The sequence below is a fragment of the Rhinatrema bivittatum genome, chromosome 1, assembly GCF_901001135.1.
Source record: "Rhinatrema bivittatum chromosome 1, aRhiBiv1.1, whole genome shotgun sequence".
Lineage (NCBI taxonomy): Eukaryota > Metazoa > Chordata > Amphibia > Gymnophiona > Rhinatrematidae > Rhinatrema > Rhinatrema bivittatum.
In genome coordinates, this window is record NC_042615.1 from 59,837,692 (window position 1) to 59,854,814 (window position 17,123).

Genomic DNA, 17,123 nt, shown 5'->3' on the forward strand with positions numbered 1-17,123 from the left:
ATTAAACACTATTAATTGGAAGGGCTACCACTTGGGTTGTTTTTCTGTTAATACTGAAAATCCTCTATCGGGCTTTCAAAAGGACACCGTTGCTGTTTTTCGTATGTGTAGGTTCTTTGATAGGGAGAATAGGAGTCGCGTTCCTCTAAAGGCAGTCCTGAGGTTTCTCTTGGTTAGCCCCCGTACACAGCTGTAAGAGCAGACTGTGGCTCAGTCTGCTGAGACCTGCAAGTGCTGCTTAGTCAGCAGTTGTCACAACACTGGGAAGCCCGTGTGGGAATCGGATCTGTTCTGGAGCTTAATGAAGCTGGCCTTTTAAACTTTACAACACAAGTTCCTGCTCATCTGAGCTGACACGTCCAAAGAACTCTCGTGCTTGTGTGTCCCTAAAGGTGAACATTAATGTATGTAGAATTGTTGGGTGTTTTTGGGGAAAGACACTAAAGCCAGCTAGCTTGACTATACTGATTTTGCTTGGACTTGTATATTTTTTTTCTTTGGGCTCTGGATCCCCATGCCAACATCTCAAGATAACCTTTGAGTGGCTAATCTGCTGCTTTGAAAGGGTTTCCATGTGGACATTGTGAAGGATCGCACTGTGTAGTCAAGCACTCTAAAATCAGAGGTGTTCATTGAGGGGACGGTCTTCCGTGATGGAATCTTTTGATTATAGGAAAGGTGGCCGTGAACACGCAGGAGAGAGATTTGCACGCACTGCCTCCACTGCATGCAGCTTTATCTCCTGCATGTTCATTGGGGATATCCTGAAATCTTGGCCTGTTTGTGGCTCTGGAGGGCCGGAGTTGGCCCACCCCTGTGTTACAGCTTCTTGGAAAGCAATCCCTTCATGCCGGCTTAAGCCAGACCCTATCGTCCTGGTGAAATTTTAGAAATGCAGTAAGTGGAAAGTATCAGTCATGGAGAAGAGGACAAAGATGGAATTAGTTTGATTTCTAGAGAGAAACCTGAGTGGAGGATGTTTTCAAGTGTGCAGAATTTACTGACTTCAGAAAATTGCAAAAGACTAAACTTAGATCAGAGAAACAGCTGAACAGTCCAACCAACATGGGGATGATGGTGCAGATAGCCTGTTTGTTGTGTAGTTTGTCAAGTGTGTTAAGAATTAGTTATCAAACTAAATATACAAATTTAAATGTAATATTTATATCTACACCACTTGCCACAAGTGTCCTATATCTGTAAACATTCAGCTTTAGTAATAGTATCCATAGGGACCTTCTTTTGTGGCTTTTATTCTATTTTTCCCAGGAGTTTATCCACAAGAATGGGGGGAAAAAATATCAGTTTAGTTTGGACAGAAACAGGTACAATAAAAAAAAAAAAAAAAAATTAAGCAGATGAGGATCCTAGAGCAGGATTCCCAAACTTTTTATTAAGAGGGCCACGTAACTTTAAAAATCCTGGATGGGGCTAGATGAAAATGTTAACGGCCCCTTCTGCCAGCATCTCCCCTTCTCTCGTCCCCTGCCTTCCAATATCCCTTTTGCATCCTTCTCCTCTTTCATCGTTTCTCCTTCCCAGCCTCTCCCTTTCTTCATCACCCCTTCTGTTTCTCCTTTTTCTCGTCTCCCGAAAGGGCATAGTTTCCCTGTGGCAGCTTTGGCCTTCCATTCCCAACTCTGGGACTCCCTTCAGCACAGTTCCAGGGATTACTGCAGCTGACCTCCCAGCTCCAGTGGTGGATCCAGCCACCCTCCTCCGGCGGCAGCTTCTTCCTCCTGTGGGAGCAGGCCATGCAGTCGTGGCTGCAGCATGCACCGCGTGGATGGTCTACGTGCAGGCCCGGCTATCTGCTGTGTAGGGGAAGAGATACTGGAAAGCACTGCAGCCACACAGCTGTGTGTGTCGGAAATTAGAGCGGAAATCAGTTTAAAACCCTGGGACTTTATCGGTGAAAATTGGTTTAAGCTGAAAGTGAAGGGGCTGATGAAGTGGGCCCTCCCGTGTGAAGACTTAATGCCAGGATTCTGCTCCTTATATAAAGGAGCCGAATGCTCTGGGAGGAATAGGGTGTGTACTGCTTATCCTGCAGTTATTTTCTTCTCTTAAGTGGAAGTGTGATCCTATAATAAGAGCACTTACACGTGAGCAGGCCATTAAGTGCTGCCTCATCCTTCAGTGGAAATTCCTGTTCCTTGATGCTTAACACTTTTTTGACATTTTGAACTCTCTCCCCATCGTTGAAGAGCCTGGGTGTCCTCCCGGATCCAGGTTTCAGTCGCAGGTGGAATGAATTTCCAGAGCCAGTATCTTTGGAAAGGGCGCACTTCTCCGGTGCCAAAATTGCGTGCCTCCTAGTTAACAGTGGGCTGGTGCAAACCTTATTTTCAGATTTCTGTAACAATTTCATTTGTTGAGCGGGGAAAGCCAGATTAAGGCAGCGGCCTTGTTTATGCCTGAGGCACGGGGAAGTAAAGTGATCTGCCTAGAGTCACATGGTCAGTGGCAGAGGGGAGTTTTGAACTCGTAGCTCAGTACTCTGACCAGTAAACCACTCCTCTGCCTTTTTGGTCTCAGCATTTCTACCAAAAATTAAAAAAAAAAAAGAGCTTAGCTGCTTGCCAGATCCCTGTGGTGGTTCAGTATGCGCTTTATATTCAGATTGGACTTTGAGTGCTGTGGAAATCTTTGTAATAAACTGTTGTTGTGAACTTTGTTCTGAAGTGCATGGGGGTGACCTGCATGGAGTGGCAGTTACTACCCTTAGCAGCGGGACTGGGGATTACCGTCCTTCACCAATTAGCCCCGATTCTTTTGACGCAACTACAGCATCTCTTTCTACCTGTGGTGGGGGGAGTGGGAGGAAACAGGGAGACAGGGGAATTGGATTTAGACGACAGTCAAGGCTGAGCCCTGACTTTTATGGCCCAGGAGTACTGATGCGCAGACGTTAGGGGAAAAGGCACAGGGCTGCTTCGGGCCAAGTCCAAATGCAAAGCATGTTAAAACAGCATTGTCTGCATTAGCAAGAAGGATGCTCACCTCGTAAAAAAAAAAAAAAAAAAAAATTGCAGTAATTTTGTTCTGGGTTTGACAGTTGCTTGGTTTTTGACTGTAAATATTACAACCCTTAATTTAAGGCTTGGGAGTAACTTGCACAGAACAGTTGTTACTTCCCTTAACACAAACATGGGGGTAACTTGTATGGAATGGCAGTTAGTACCATAAGAAACTTGCTGGGCAGACTGGAACGGACCATTTGATCTTTTTCTTCCTTTATTATCAGGCCGATACAGTAAAATTCGCGGGAGAGCGGGCGAGCACACAGGCCACTCTCCTGTGCGCATGATTCAGAAAAATAATTTATTCAAATTAGGGCCCGCGGTAAAAAGAGGTGCTAGGGACACTAGCGCGTCCCTAGCGCCCCTTTTTGGAGAGGAGCGGCGGCTGTCAGGTTTGACAGCCGACGCTCAATTTTGCTGGCGTCTGTTCTCAAACCCGCTGACAGCCATGGGTTCGGAAACCAGACACCAGCAAAATTGAGCATCCGGTTTTCAACCCGCGGGCCGATTTTTAAATTTTTTTATTTTTGATTATTTTAAACTTTGGGATCTCCGACTTAATATCGCCATGATATTAAGTCAGAGGGTGTACAGAAAAGCAGTTTTTACTGCTTTTCTGTGCACTTTCCTGGTGCCGAGAGAAATTAACGCAGCCTTTGGGCAGGCACTAATTTCTGAAAGTAAAATGTGCAGCTTGGCTGCACATTTTGCTTTCTGTATCGCGCAGGAATAACTAATAGGGCCATCAACATGCATTTGCATGTTGCGGGCGCTGTTAGTTTTGGGAGGGTTGGACGCGCGTTTTCAATGCGCTATTACCCCTTACTGAATAAGGGGTAAAGCTAGTGCATCGAAAACGCGCATCCAAACGCGGGTTAACAGTGCGCTCCACCAGAGCACACTGAACTGTATCAGCCTGTATGTAAGTTCCATGTCCTCCCAATGAAGCAGAATTCACGATGGTAAAAAATGGCTGGACAGCGCAACTCAAGGAGCCTCTACCCCTCTTATTATAATAAACTTTTGTTTATTTAGATGGTATAATTTTGTGGTTGGGGGGGGGGAGGAGGTTTTACATAGCAACGAATGCTTTTTCCCCATAGGCAGCCTGGTTCCTCAGCTTTGACTTATGTAGCCAGGTTGAGAAGCTTTGCTAGGATCTGGTTTCTGCAGCTTAACTCCTCCCTGAGGTGAGCAAACCCCTCCCCCCAAAAAATGAAAACACCTAGAACTATCAGCAGATGAAACAAAAGCAGGTCTCAGGATTTAGGAGCGCGTCTTAGCCCTGGCACCCGAGTGTACCACAGTCACTGTGCAGTCTGAGGTGAGCTTCCCCATTGCCACTTTTGGGCAGAGGGAATAGGCTAACATTTATCATTTACAAAGAATAAAAAGTAATTCAAAGCCATGAAAAATAAAGCTTTTGCAGAGGCTGCAGCATTGTACAAAAAAACATTTTCCTAAGAAATTTTAAATTGAAAGGGCGAAGTGTGCTTCACTGTCCTGTTTTATAAAATTATTAAATGGGTAGAAAATGATTCACAATTAATAACACAAGTAAAAACTGCATAAATGTATCATCTGTATTCTAGACCACTTGTAGCCATATGCCTGCTAAGGTTTCCAGGTGTTTCTGACACAGATGAGTATGAAACGTTCTCTCTCCTGATTGTGAATCTGTCATAAAGTGTTAGAGTATGCAGTAAAAGTGCTCCCTTGTATAAGACATTGCTCATCTCCATCTATTGATTGTTTGGTCTTCTGTCTTGCTGAATTTGATGTACTCTTGCATTGGCATTGCAGAATGTACTAGACTGAATACTACAGAGAGATAATTTGTTGGCTAATATTTCCCATTCCTGAATTTCGGAATCATGGGCCTACATGATCGTGGAGAAGCCTGTCTGAGAACATTACAACCAAAATGCTCCTTGACCATAGGCAAAAAGAGGGATCATGCTGGGCTGTAATAAGCATTCCTGGTTTGGTCTCATAAGGTGCTTGCTTGTCTCGAGTGTGGGGCTCTGTGCACTTTTCAGCTGAGTCCTACATGTAGAAAGAAAGAGGGAGGTTTCAGATTAGAAATGTATTTATTTATTTATTTAGAGATTTTTATATACCAAAGTATAGCGCTCTGCCTTCACTCCGGTTTACAGTTGAACAACTCATTACATATAGCGAACGATATAAACGGAAATGGCGTCTTTGGTTGGAACAAGTGGGTAAAATCCCTCGATGCCATCCCATAAGCCAGAGTCTGGCTCAGTAACGTGGGAGCCTGTACGTGCAGCACAGTCAGTTTAAAACCGTGAACATAGGTGAGCTTAAAATACTGTAACTTTTGAAATAAGAAAGCAAGCTTTAATTGACATTTCCTTCTCTAGAAGTTTTCAACTCGTTGGAAAATTAACCACCAAGGTTCAGAAATTTCTTCCATCCTTGCTGGATGATTTTCCTAGAATTGGTTCATTTCCCTAGCCCTCTCCCCCAAAATCTGTTTTATTGCTGATTAATAGGTGTATAAGCTTCAGGCTTGAGCTTCCATTTGTTTGTTCTTGCTTATAGGAGGAATTTGGATATAATGCAGATACCCAGAAACTCCTAGCCAAAAACGGAGAAACTCTTCTTGGAGCCATAAATTTTTTCATTTCCAGTGTAAATACATTGGTGAACAAAACAATTGAGGATACATTGATGACTGTGAAGCAATATGAGATTGCCAGGTAACAACAATATATGTTTATATATATATATATATATATTGTAATCAAGTCTGTGAGAAATTCTGTAAGAAAAATATATCCTAGTATAAATTATTGAAGTCCCTTTATTTCTGGAAGACATGGTTAGGTTTTCCAAACCAAATGTATATGATGATCATTCCTATATAACAGTGCACAGAAAGGTGCATAAAGTTAACACATGTTAACAGTCACAGAGGAGTTGAATTAGCACTAGTCCGAAACATGTGCGTAGTAGCACCAATCATCAAGGCTTCAACCCTAGCTACTGTCCATTCATGCATCTTTCTCATACATTCACAATTCAATTCAATCATCTTTAAAAAAAAAAAATCTATCTAAAGTGGAGAGTACAACAAAGCACATTTGCTTACCTCGTGCCTGGATCAGAAATGGCTGGCCAGCATGCAGGGTGAAACTCTTTAAGGAGTTGCCTTGGGAAATTTAAATATCAATAGGTGGACAGTTTGTCAATTAATACAGTGCTGGGAAAGTTTGTGAATTCCCTAGGATGGCCTGTATTTATTTTAGCATAAGTGATACTCCAGAACATGATTAGATGCTAATCTAAACCCAGATAAGAGAGAAAGATAAGTCCATTGAATAAATACCTCGATTTATTTTGATTATTTATTCAACAGATGCAACAATAAGTATCTTTGTTTGAAAAAGTATGTGAACCCTTCATTCAGTAACTGGTGCAACCTCCTTGAGCAGCAATTTATTTATTTATTGAAAAGCTTTTATATACCGAAGTTTAGCTATCTGCCTTCACTCTGGTTTACAGATAAAAACAACTTAATACATTTTGGAATCAACTGATAACAAACAGTTTAAGGAACAGCAATAGTTAAATCAACTTTATATAATTTAAATCAACAATTTAAGTAACGTGGGAAGCATTATGGTTTATACACCGAATTATGTAAAATCTGGAAAGAAGTGATTATCGTCTCAAGATGAGCCTACGAATAATGATTTTAAATAAGCCTGTGAATAAATATGGAGTATTATCCTTATCAGTAAATAAGAGAGTTAAAAGTTCTCAATAATAGTCTTGAAATTGTAATTATATAGTTGAAGGTGTGTGTTATGTTATGTGTGGTTACCCAATTCCATCTTTGAAGACTTGTCGGAAGAGCCACGTTTTGAGTTCTTTTTTAAATGTTTTGGTGTTGGATTGTGAGCTTAGGTACTCTGGTAGTGAGTTCCAGAGTTTAGGTCCTGCTATGGATATGGCTCTGTTTCGTACGTTGGTTAGCTTGGCTAAAGGTAGTGATGGGATGTCTAGTTGTAATTTACTTGAAGCTCGTGTAGTGCGTTGTGATCTGTGTTCCTGTATGATGTTGTTTAGGAAGGAGTTTTCAGCTTTGTATATTGTGTTGTGTAGGATGGTTAGGATTTTGAATTCAATTCTTTTATCTACAGGAAGCCAGTGCAGCTTGCTTAGTACAGGGGTGATGTGGTCAAATTTTCTTTTGCCAGTGAGGACTCTGGCTGACGCGTTCTGTAGTAATTGTAGTGGTTTTAATATCGTTTTTGAAAGACCTAGTAGGAGTGAATTGCAGTAGTCGAAGCTAGTGAATATCAGTGATTGTAAGACTGTTCTGAAATCTTGGTGGTGTAGTAGTGGTTTTAGATGTTTGAGGGTTTGCAGTTTGTGGAAGCCTTCTTTTGTTTTCGTTGAGATGTGCTTTTTGTAGTTGAGTTCAGTGTCTATGAATATTCCGAGGTCTTTTACGCTGTCCTTTAGATGGATGCATATGTTGTCTATTTGCATGGAGTGGTTGGTTTTTAGTCCTGAGTTTTTTCTTTCTATCAGTATGCATTCAGTTTTGTTCATGTTTAGGCATAGTCAAGTGGTTTAGCATGTTTCTTATCGATTCAAGGTAAGAGGCTGCTAGAATAATTGCGTCTTCGATGGTGGAGGTTATTGGTATGAGGAGTTGTTTCCTGTAACTGTTGACCAGTTTTCGCATCACCCATGAGGAATTTTTGTCCATTTTTCAACAGAGAATTTTTCAACTCTGACATTTGAAGGCTTCATTGCATGAACAGCTTACCTCAGGTCTTGCTACATTTCAATAAGGACTTTGACTTAGCCAGCCCAAAACATGAAATCTTTTCTTCTTCAGCCATTCTGTAATAGATTTACTTGAATTTTGTGTGTCATTGTCTTGCTGCATGTTTCGCTTTTTAGCTAAAAAAAAAAATGGATGGCCAGATGCTCTCTAGAATTTTCTGATGTAAAGCAGAATTCATGGCTCCATCAACGACTGCAAGCTATCCGTGTCCTGATGCAGCAAAGCAGCCCCACCCCATGATATTTCCATCACCATGCTTGGCAGTCGAGATGAGGTCCTTACTTTTAGAAGGCAGCGTTTTTTTATTCTTTGACCAGATGAGTCAGTTTGGCCAGAGAATATTCCAGAAATCTTGTGGGACATTCAGATGCTCTTTGGCAAACCTGAGGTGGACAGAGCAGTGGTTTCTTTCTAGCGATCCTGCTACGACACCATTCCCATTCATTTTTTTCTGGATGGTTGATACAGGAACCTTCACATCAGCCACGAGAGAGGCCTGCAGATCTGTAGATTTTAGTCTTTGGTTCTTTGTGGCTTGTGGATGATTTTGCAGTTTGCTTTTGAGGTGATCTTGGCAGGAAGATTGCTCCTGGGTAGAGTTGTAGTTTTCATCAACATGGCTCTTCAAAAAAGCTTTTCACAGTGAGGTCGGTGAGTAAGTAACACAAATGAACAAGCAAAGAACACCTAAACACACACAGCTGGAAGTCACCTAATAACATAATTGCTTACTTTATTATCTTTTTCTCATAATTAAGTATTAATTTAAGGGAAGGACAGTATAAAACATATATGATTATCCAATTAATCACATAAATGGAAATACCAATTCACTTTCCATATAGATTATATTATTGAGAATGTAACCAAAACATTTATTGGCACCTTCTAGATAATTTATAAACCAAACCAAACTTATTTACGTGCCTATTTGTGATGATGCATTACTAAACGACGGTATAGAAAAGTTTTTAAATAAATATCTGATGAATGGATGGATCCCTAGATGTTTAAAAATGATTTTGTAACCCTGTCCTGACAGATGAGCATCAACAACTCTCTTTCATAAATCGTCTGAAATTTCTTTTGATTGTGGCATGATGAGTTCTCTTTAAACTTTTATGGTGAAGACTAAACTTGAGACCATTTTTGCATACACAAGATAAAAATATAAATAGTGATACATTGCTAATAAATACAAAGTATATAAAGGGGAATCTTAAAACATAAAACGTAGGCAACAAGTGAATTGCAATATAAACAGTAAAGAATAAAACAAAAATTGATTAAAAATGTTTGACAATTCATAAGCAAATTATTTCAGTACAAAATACATCCAAATACCCAACATGACCATGTGTCGACAGGTCTGCATCAGGGGTAATAGCAAGAATCTTCTCTTGTACATCAAACATATATATGTGTACAGTATACTCTACTGGCAGATAGAAAACTTTAAACTATCACTGATCAAATATTAACATAGTAAATGATGGCTGATAAAGACCCATCCAGTCTGCCCAGCAGCAATCTACCCAAGGTAGATCAAATTCCAACATGGACCCAACCCCCAGTCCCATCGTGTTCCCTTTAGAGTTGCATCTGCTGCTCCATGCAGGTTTCCCAATGCCTTTTAGGAAGGACGGGATGCAACAGTTGCTCAGCAAAGGCTGCACAGTTCCCTTGTTACCATTCTCTTGCTACCAAGGATCCTCTGTAGGCTAGGGTAGCATAATTGCGGATAAGAGATGAGCAGCAAGTTAGGAAAATGTTAAATGATTTATTAGATATACAGCACTAAATTGTATTATAAACATAATAAAAATGTATATGTCGTATTGTACACAAGTTATATCAAATTACATAAAAGCTACATGTTTCTTACCAGCTGCTACACAGATATGATCTGGTGTAATAGCTATGGCTAGTCAAAAATTTGGGGCTAAAACATTTCCCGTGCAAGACGCAGGCAGGCATTGTTTAGTGGCAAGGAAATTCTAGAACATGGCTTCATGTGAGGCTCAAGGAGACTGAGGAGTAACATCGAGAAATATTTCTTCACAGAAAGGGTGGTGGATTCATGGAACTGCCTACCCATAGAGGCGGTGCAGACCTAAACAATAACAGAATTCAGACAAACCTGGATCCTTAGTGTCGAGGATCAAATAGGGATCTACAGTACTGCAACAGGAAGGAGAAATGGGCAGGCCAGGTGGGCTTTGCAGGTTATATCTGCCAACGTACACTAATAATCTGTGTGTCTATAACAGAAACACAGAGGGAGGAGGATGGGGGTTTAACATATGAGGAATAGTTGCAACAGACAAACAATATTGTAACTGGTTCTAAGTCACTGGGTTCATTGAATCCTGCATCAGTCCAATAATGGACACCTTTGCTAAAAGGAGAAAAGCACTTTTATGAGTTAGATGTTTATACACTTAGAGCTGCAGGAACTCCACCTACAGCGTGATTCCTTAGTGCATCAGGTTGCCAGGGGTTAATGAACGATGGGGACTTTGTAAGGCTCCTGGAAATGTTTGGTGGCTGCACAGGACCTAAAGTAAATTGGGGGCATTTTTCAAAAGTATACATTTAACCACAAATTTTGTATCTGTTCTCAAAGGGGAAGTATGCACAGTACTGAAAACTGCCCTAGCAAAATTATACCCAGAGAGATTTGTACCTGCTCATTCTGTATTTTTTCTGATCAAAACAATGCAACATAATGTTGAAAATACAGAGCTAGACATGTTGCCTTACCCTGCCCTAGAAGTGCCGCCACAAAAATGTGTGTAAAGTAGGAGCATTATTTATAAAATGTTGTTGGAGCACTTGTCAGGGTCTAATTGTATAATGAAATATATATTAATATTACCTAAAAAAAATCTACATATGAATTTTTGTAAGATTTGTAATACAGTTTGCTAAATATATTCTTATTCCCTTTTGTAATTACTAGATGTTTCAGATGTTACATTTTTTAATATAAGTATTGGAGGGATATATATCAATTTTTGATATTTGTATTAAATTTTTATTAAAATGTATTTGTAAAAGATACTTTATCTATGAGCATATCTCCTCTCTCAACTTATAAACATTATAATAATTAATGCTAGTAGAGTTCCCAAATTACATTAAAATTTGTTTTCTTCAAATAAGGCTTGACCCTTCCTTTACAATTTTGAATTGTAGGAGGAGTTAGAAAATTAATTTTCTATAATCTATTAATGACAAGAGGCGGGTGGCATTATTTGCTTTATAATAAAGGCAGTAGTTACCTCTAGCAGTGTAAACATATGGTTGCATGCATTTGTTGTTGTTTGAATATAATGATCCTGTCTGTTTTTGTATTGAAGTCTATTCCTATATGCAGTTGTCTTTGCCAGTATCCAAGCTCCCCTCCCCCACCCCCCAATACACACACTTTATACCATTCCATGGTGAGAAATGAAACTGGCTGAGGGTGACTGACTTTGTGAAATTAAAATTGGTGAAGGGATGGAACTATATGTTAAGAATGGCATAAAGTTGGGCTGGATAAAAGTTTTCCAGGAAACAGATTGCATTCTGGAATCCTTATGGATGATAATTCCAAGTATGATGGGCAAAGTACAGTAATGGGCGTATACTACTGCCCACCTGGCCAGAAGGAAGAAAAGGAGAATCTGTGTAAAATGGTAACAGAGATTAAACAGGTTAATAAACTTGGCAGCACAATAATAATTGCGGATTTCAATTACTCCCATATTGATTGAGTAAATGTCACCTCAGGGCATGTTAGGGTTTTAAAGTTCCTAGATGCTATAAATGACTGATTTATGCAGCAGCTGATTATAGAACTAATTGGGAGGGTGGGGAGAGCCATAGGAAGGAAACTACTTTTCATCTAGTTCTCGGTGGAACATAGAACCTAGTAAAGAAGTAAACGTCTACAATACAATGTGGAAGTTAGAACTAAAAGGAGAGGTTGCCAAGGTTAAAAGCTTGCACAAGGTGTAGACATTGTTTAAAAATATCTTGGAAGTCCAGTTAAAATGTATTCCATATATTAAAAAATGTTGAAGAAAGACTAAATGACTGCCAACATGGTAAAATGGTGAGGTGAAAGACAATTAAAACCAGATGGGCACCCACTCCTAGCATGTTTTGATATATGAAGCGGGATATAAACTTTGAAAATATATCTTTCAAAAAATGGAAAGCACGCCCACATGAGGAAATTAAGAAAGAGCATAAGCACTGACAAGTTAGATGCAAAACAATAAGGCAGACGAAAAAGCTTTTATTATTTTCAAATTCTTTCTTGAAGTACATTCAAGGCAAGAAGCCTGTGAGGGAGTCCGTTGAACTGCTAGATGACTGAGAGGCAAAAGGGGTTCTCACTGAGGGTGAGGAAATATGGAGAAAACTAAATGAATTCTTTGCTTTGGTCTTTACTGAGGAAGATATTTAGGACCTCAATACCACAAATATTCTTTGATAGTGATGATTTTGAGAGCAACTAAAGCCAAATCACTGTCAAACTACAGGCTATAATAGATCAACCTGGCAAATTAGAGTGACAAATCATCAGGACTGTATGATACTCCAGAGTTTTGAAAGAACTCACACATGAACTTGTAAACCTGTTACTGGTAGCTGTAATAGTGGCCAGTGTAACACCGTTTCTTAAGGGCACCAGGGATGATCTGGGAAGCTATAGACTGGTGAACCTGATGTTGATCTCTGGCAAAATGACAGAAGCTTTTCTTAAAAGCAAAATTATTGGCCCTATAGTTAGACATGATTTAATGGGGAAGAGTTAACATGGTAACATAAAACATAGTAACATAGTAATGATGGCAGAAAAGCACCAAATGGTCCAGCCAGTTTGCCTAGCAAGCTTCTTATGGTAGTATCTGCCACACCACACAAGTTACCCCATGTTTCTTTTAAGGGTAGCAATTGCAGATTGTTTCTTTTAAGGGTATCCGTGCAGATATTCGATGAGCCGCCTTGAAAATTCAGACAGTGCCGCCGTGTTTTGCTTATGGACTTGGCCTTAGAAGCAGTCCTGTACTTTTTCACTTATGGTTTTAGCAAATGAAAGTGTTGCTTTATCAATGTATTAGATTTTTTTTTGAAGTGTCATTAAACATGTGGATAAAGGTGAGCCAGTTCATATAGTATATTTGGATTTTCAGAAGACATTTGACAAAATACCTCATGAGAGACTCCTTGGGAAATTAAAAAGTCTTTGGATAGGAGGCAAGTGTCCTGTTATGGACTGGGAACTGATTAAAAGACAGGGAGCAAAGGGGAGGACTAAATAGTTTTCCAAATGGTGAAAGGTCATTAGTGAAATACCACAGGGATCTGTACTGGGACCTGTGTTTAATGTATTCATAAATGATCTGGGAAAGGGAAAAACCAATGAGATGATCAGATTTGTAGATTACACTAAATTATTTGAAGTTCTCACAACAGCAGCAGATTGTGCGGAGCTTGCAAGACTGGGAGGCTGGGCATATAAATGGCAGATGACATTTTAATGTGGAAAAGTACAAATGATGCACATCGGGGAAAAATATTCCCAACTACAGGTACCCAGTATTGGGTTCTGTATTAGAAATCACGGAGACTTTGGGGACAATAGGTGGATATCCTCAGTTAAGTGTCTGGCAGCAGACCAAAAAGCAAATATAATGTTGGGAATTTATTTGGAGAGGGATGGTGATATCGTGCCACATTGATCAAACGATTTGGATTTGCAGGAGATAAATAAATATGCATATTAAATGTATCTATCCAGGCTGCAACTGCACGTTTGAGTATTGCATGCAGTTCTAGAGCTAGAAAAAGTACAGAGAAGGGCCACAAAAATGATAAAGGCGGTCAAGAGGCTCCCTTATGAAGAGCGGCTGAAGAGGTTACAACTCTTTAGCTTGGAAAAGAGATGAGAGGAAATGTTTATAAAGTCATAAATGGGCTGGAACAGGTACATTAGGAGATTAGTTCCTCTTTCAAATACTGAAAATGGGGACACTCCATGAAACTAACAGCCAGCAGATTTAAAAGAAATTGTAGAAAGTCTTTTTTTTTTTTCACTCTGTGCACAGTCAAGCAGTATAATCTATTCCCAGAGAACATGATCAAGGCGACCAGCACAGTGGGGTTTAAAAGAGGAAAGCTCTATAAATAATTGTTAACCAGACAGACTAGGGAACGCCAACGCTTATCCTTGGGAATGAGCATCAAGAAAATAGATCTACTTTTTGGGATCTGCAAATATTTTTGTGTTCCAAAGTGACCTTAGCCACTGTCAAAGATAGGATGCTGAGTTTAATGGGCCTAGGTCTGACCCAGAATGGCATATCTTATGTGGTTAAAAAAAAGTATTTAGCATTGCACTTTTAATGTAATACCTTAAAAATAATTCGCCTTTAATCAGAGATAGAAAAATTAGCTGTAAACACAAGTAACAGAAGTCTTTGCATAACAAGTGAGCCTGCTGTAATAAAACTATTATGCTGAATCATGTTCTACCAGATTGAGAGCTGCTTTCATAATGACTTGTTCATTGAAAGTCTTGAAGATCATTTCTGTAAGTGGATTTGTCAGGCAATTTCTCTCATTTGAATGGCTTGCAATCTGGTCACTTGAGGGAAAATTGATATATTGTTTGAAAGTGGCTATTTTAAATTAAGTTGTAAGTTTGTTTCATGGCTTATTTCAAGCAGTCCCATAAAATGATTTGTAGCAATGATTGTAATTACTCTTGTAGTCAGAGCTAACTTGAAATATTGAGATGCATGTATAATTGTGCTAGTGAAAGCTGAACCAACAGGATTGCATCATTGACGGTGGAGAAATATAGGTGGCATTGTGATCACTTTAGTGGAGTGATTATAAAGCACAACAGCGCACAGAAATATTTACTCAGCTAATTATCAGGTTGACTGTCTGCTCAGCGGTCAAGCATATGAGCTAGCTATGACTAATAATTTTGCATATAACCTGCTATTTATAACATGGTTGATATTAAACCTTTTTTTGGGGGGGGGGGGGTTTGCAGAATTGAATATGATGCATATCGGACCGACTTAGAAGAACTTAATCTTGGACCACGTGATGCAACTACTCTGCCAAAGATTGAGCAATCCCAGCAACTATTCCAGGTGCACAAGGAGAAATATGACAAAATGCGCAATGATGTCTCTATCAAATTGAAATTTCTGGAAGAGAACAAGGTAAATAACTCTTTTATCTTCTCAGAGGTGCAATGGGTGGGCATGTCAGAGGTGATAGTCTGGCCCAGGGGAGAGAGCAAACTTGCACCACCAGAGTATGCACGAATCAAGCTTAGTCTCAGAGAGAAAACCAATAGGAGTAGAGACTTGTTTTCTCCATGGGTCACATTGAGTTCTGGAATCAGTGGAAAATGAAGTGGGTCAGCTGACCCAGACCATGACGGGAATATGGCAGTTTCATCACCCTGATGGACCAGTGTTAAACACTTGGGAGCTTTACATTTCACTTAGCACCAACAAAGTTTTAGAAAGTAATCTTAAGTGCGGGGCGTAGAAGGACAAAGACCTAATTAAGGCAATATTGTCATATCAGTTCTGCAACCTTCTACATATCCAAAATAGTTTAATTTATTGAGTGCAATGCTTTTAAAGTTTTTCATCAACAGAGCTTGAAAGTGAAGGCCTCTGTTTGTTTGTTTATTTAAAATTCTTATAGAGCGTTTGATCTAAAAATATTCCAATTTTAACTTTGCTGTACTGCTCCGCCAGAAAGCCTTAACCCTTAGCTGGAGGGATTATGCCACCTTGGGAGTGAGAGGACCATTTAGTTTCTATGCCCAGCTTCAACCCCCTAATGACACCCCTGCACATTGGAATACCTGAAACCCACGTTCATAAGCCATCTAAAAGTCCTACCCTGTGAGTCACTTAGAATAAGAAAAGCCTATTAGTTGGTACAAGGAGGTCACAGGCTGAAATGCAGGTAGAATCAGGCCACAAAAAAATAAAAATACCTGAAAAATTCAGTGATTGTGATAGAAGTATATCATGTGAGATAAGGGGACACTTAATTGTAGAAGAAGCTACACTATACCTGTTCCCCAAAATTGTGAGAATTGGAGCATCAAAATAGGAATTGTTGTGCTGTCCGTTTCCTTTCTATTAACTCCTACAGCATTCAGTATTGCTGGGTACTGCCTCTCAGGGACTGTAATAGATCAGCAGCTAGAGAAACTCTTTTGATGTCCCTTCCTCTCTAGGGTTCTCCTGCTTCCTACAGTCTCTTCCAGTCTGAGCAATTTTTAGATCATAAAAAGAGCTAAAGACCATTATAACCCTTTACTAGAGCTCAGTCACTATGAGAGAACTACAACCAGTTCTATTTATCCCCCAAACAATCAGCAGCTGGATCTCTATCCATTTTAGGCAGGACTGCCCTGACTGTTGTAGAAATTAATAGGGAAACTTCACGAGGGGAAGGAGTAGCCTAGCGAACTGTGAATCTGAAACCAGGATTCAAATCCCACTTCTTCCAGTGAGACTCCTTGTGCCTTGAGCAAGTCACTGACTCTGATACCCACTCAGATTGTAAGCTCTTTGGGGACGGGACTTATTGCACCTGAAAGATGTGTGGTAAACCGCTTTGAGCTAACATTGGAAAGGCCATCTAGAAATGCAAATACTTCCCAACAGTTGGAGTAAATGGGATTTAGTGTAACAGTTCTTACCTTGGAGAACATACATCCCAAATGCTGCATCTTTTGAGGCCCAGTTGTAATGTTTTGTGACTGTATGACTAGATCGCTCTGTAGCTACCTAACAGATTTCCTTTACAGACGCGGATTCTTCTCTTGGGAGGAGTCTCTTGTGGTTTTTTATACGCCTGTCTGTTAGGGCCTTCCTCTCAGTCATAAATAGTTCTCTTCTGTACTCGAATGCAAGGGTTTTATTTGCAAGACTCCAGTTTTGCTACAAGTGGCTCTGAACCCAGTCTAGCATGCCGTTTCATGCTGCGAGTGTTAGTCCAGGCCAGGTCATACCAGATTTCTTCACCGGTGTCTCAGTTCAGAATCCAGGCATGCCCTGAAGCAAGGGAGCTTTGCACTGTAGCTCCGACATGCAGCCCTTGGCTATTAAGTTGCTGGGACACTGGGCCTTTCCCAGCAAGCCCTTTTTAACCCTAGAGGACCGGTCCGCATCCTCAGGGTGGAGAACCACGTACCAGGCTGGCAGTGATCTGAAGCTGACTCTGGCCTCGCG

General features: G+C 40.1%; 1 protein-coding gene across 5 annotated transcripts in view; it reads left to right on the plus strand.

Moving 5' to 3' along the window:
• The window catches only part of ARFIP1 (ADP ribosylation factor interacting protein 1), a 290,148-nt gene that overhangs the window by 251,775 nt on the left and 21,250 nt on the right, over positions 1-17,123 (plus strand). For all 5 annotated transcript variants that reach the window (XM_029608580.1, XM_029608504.1, XM_029608750.1 and 2 more), the window contains 2 exons: positions 5,589-5,746; positions 14,909-15,083. In XM_029608580.1, the coding sequence (XP_029464440.1) occupies positions 5,589-5,746; positions 14,909-15,083 (333 nt within the window). The remainder of the gene's footprint in view (positions 1-5,588; positions 5,747-14,908; positions 15,084-17,123) is intronic.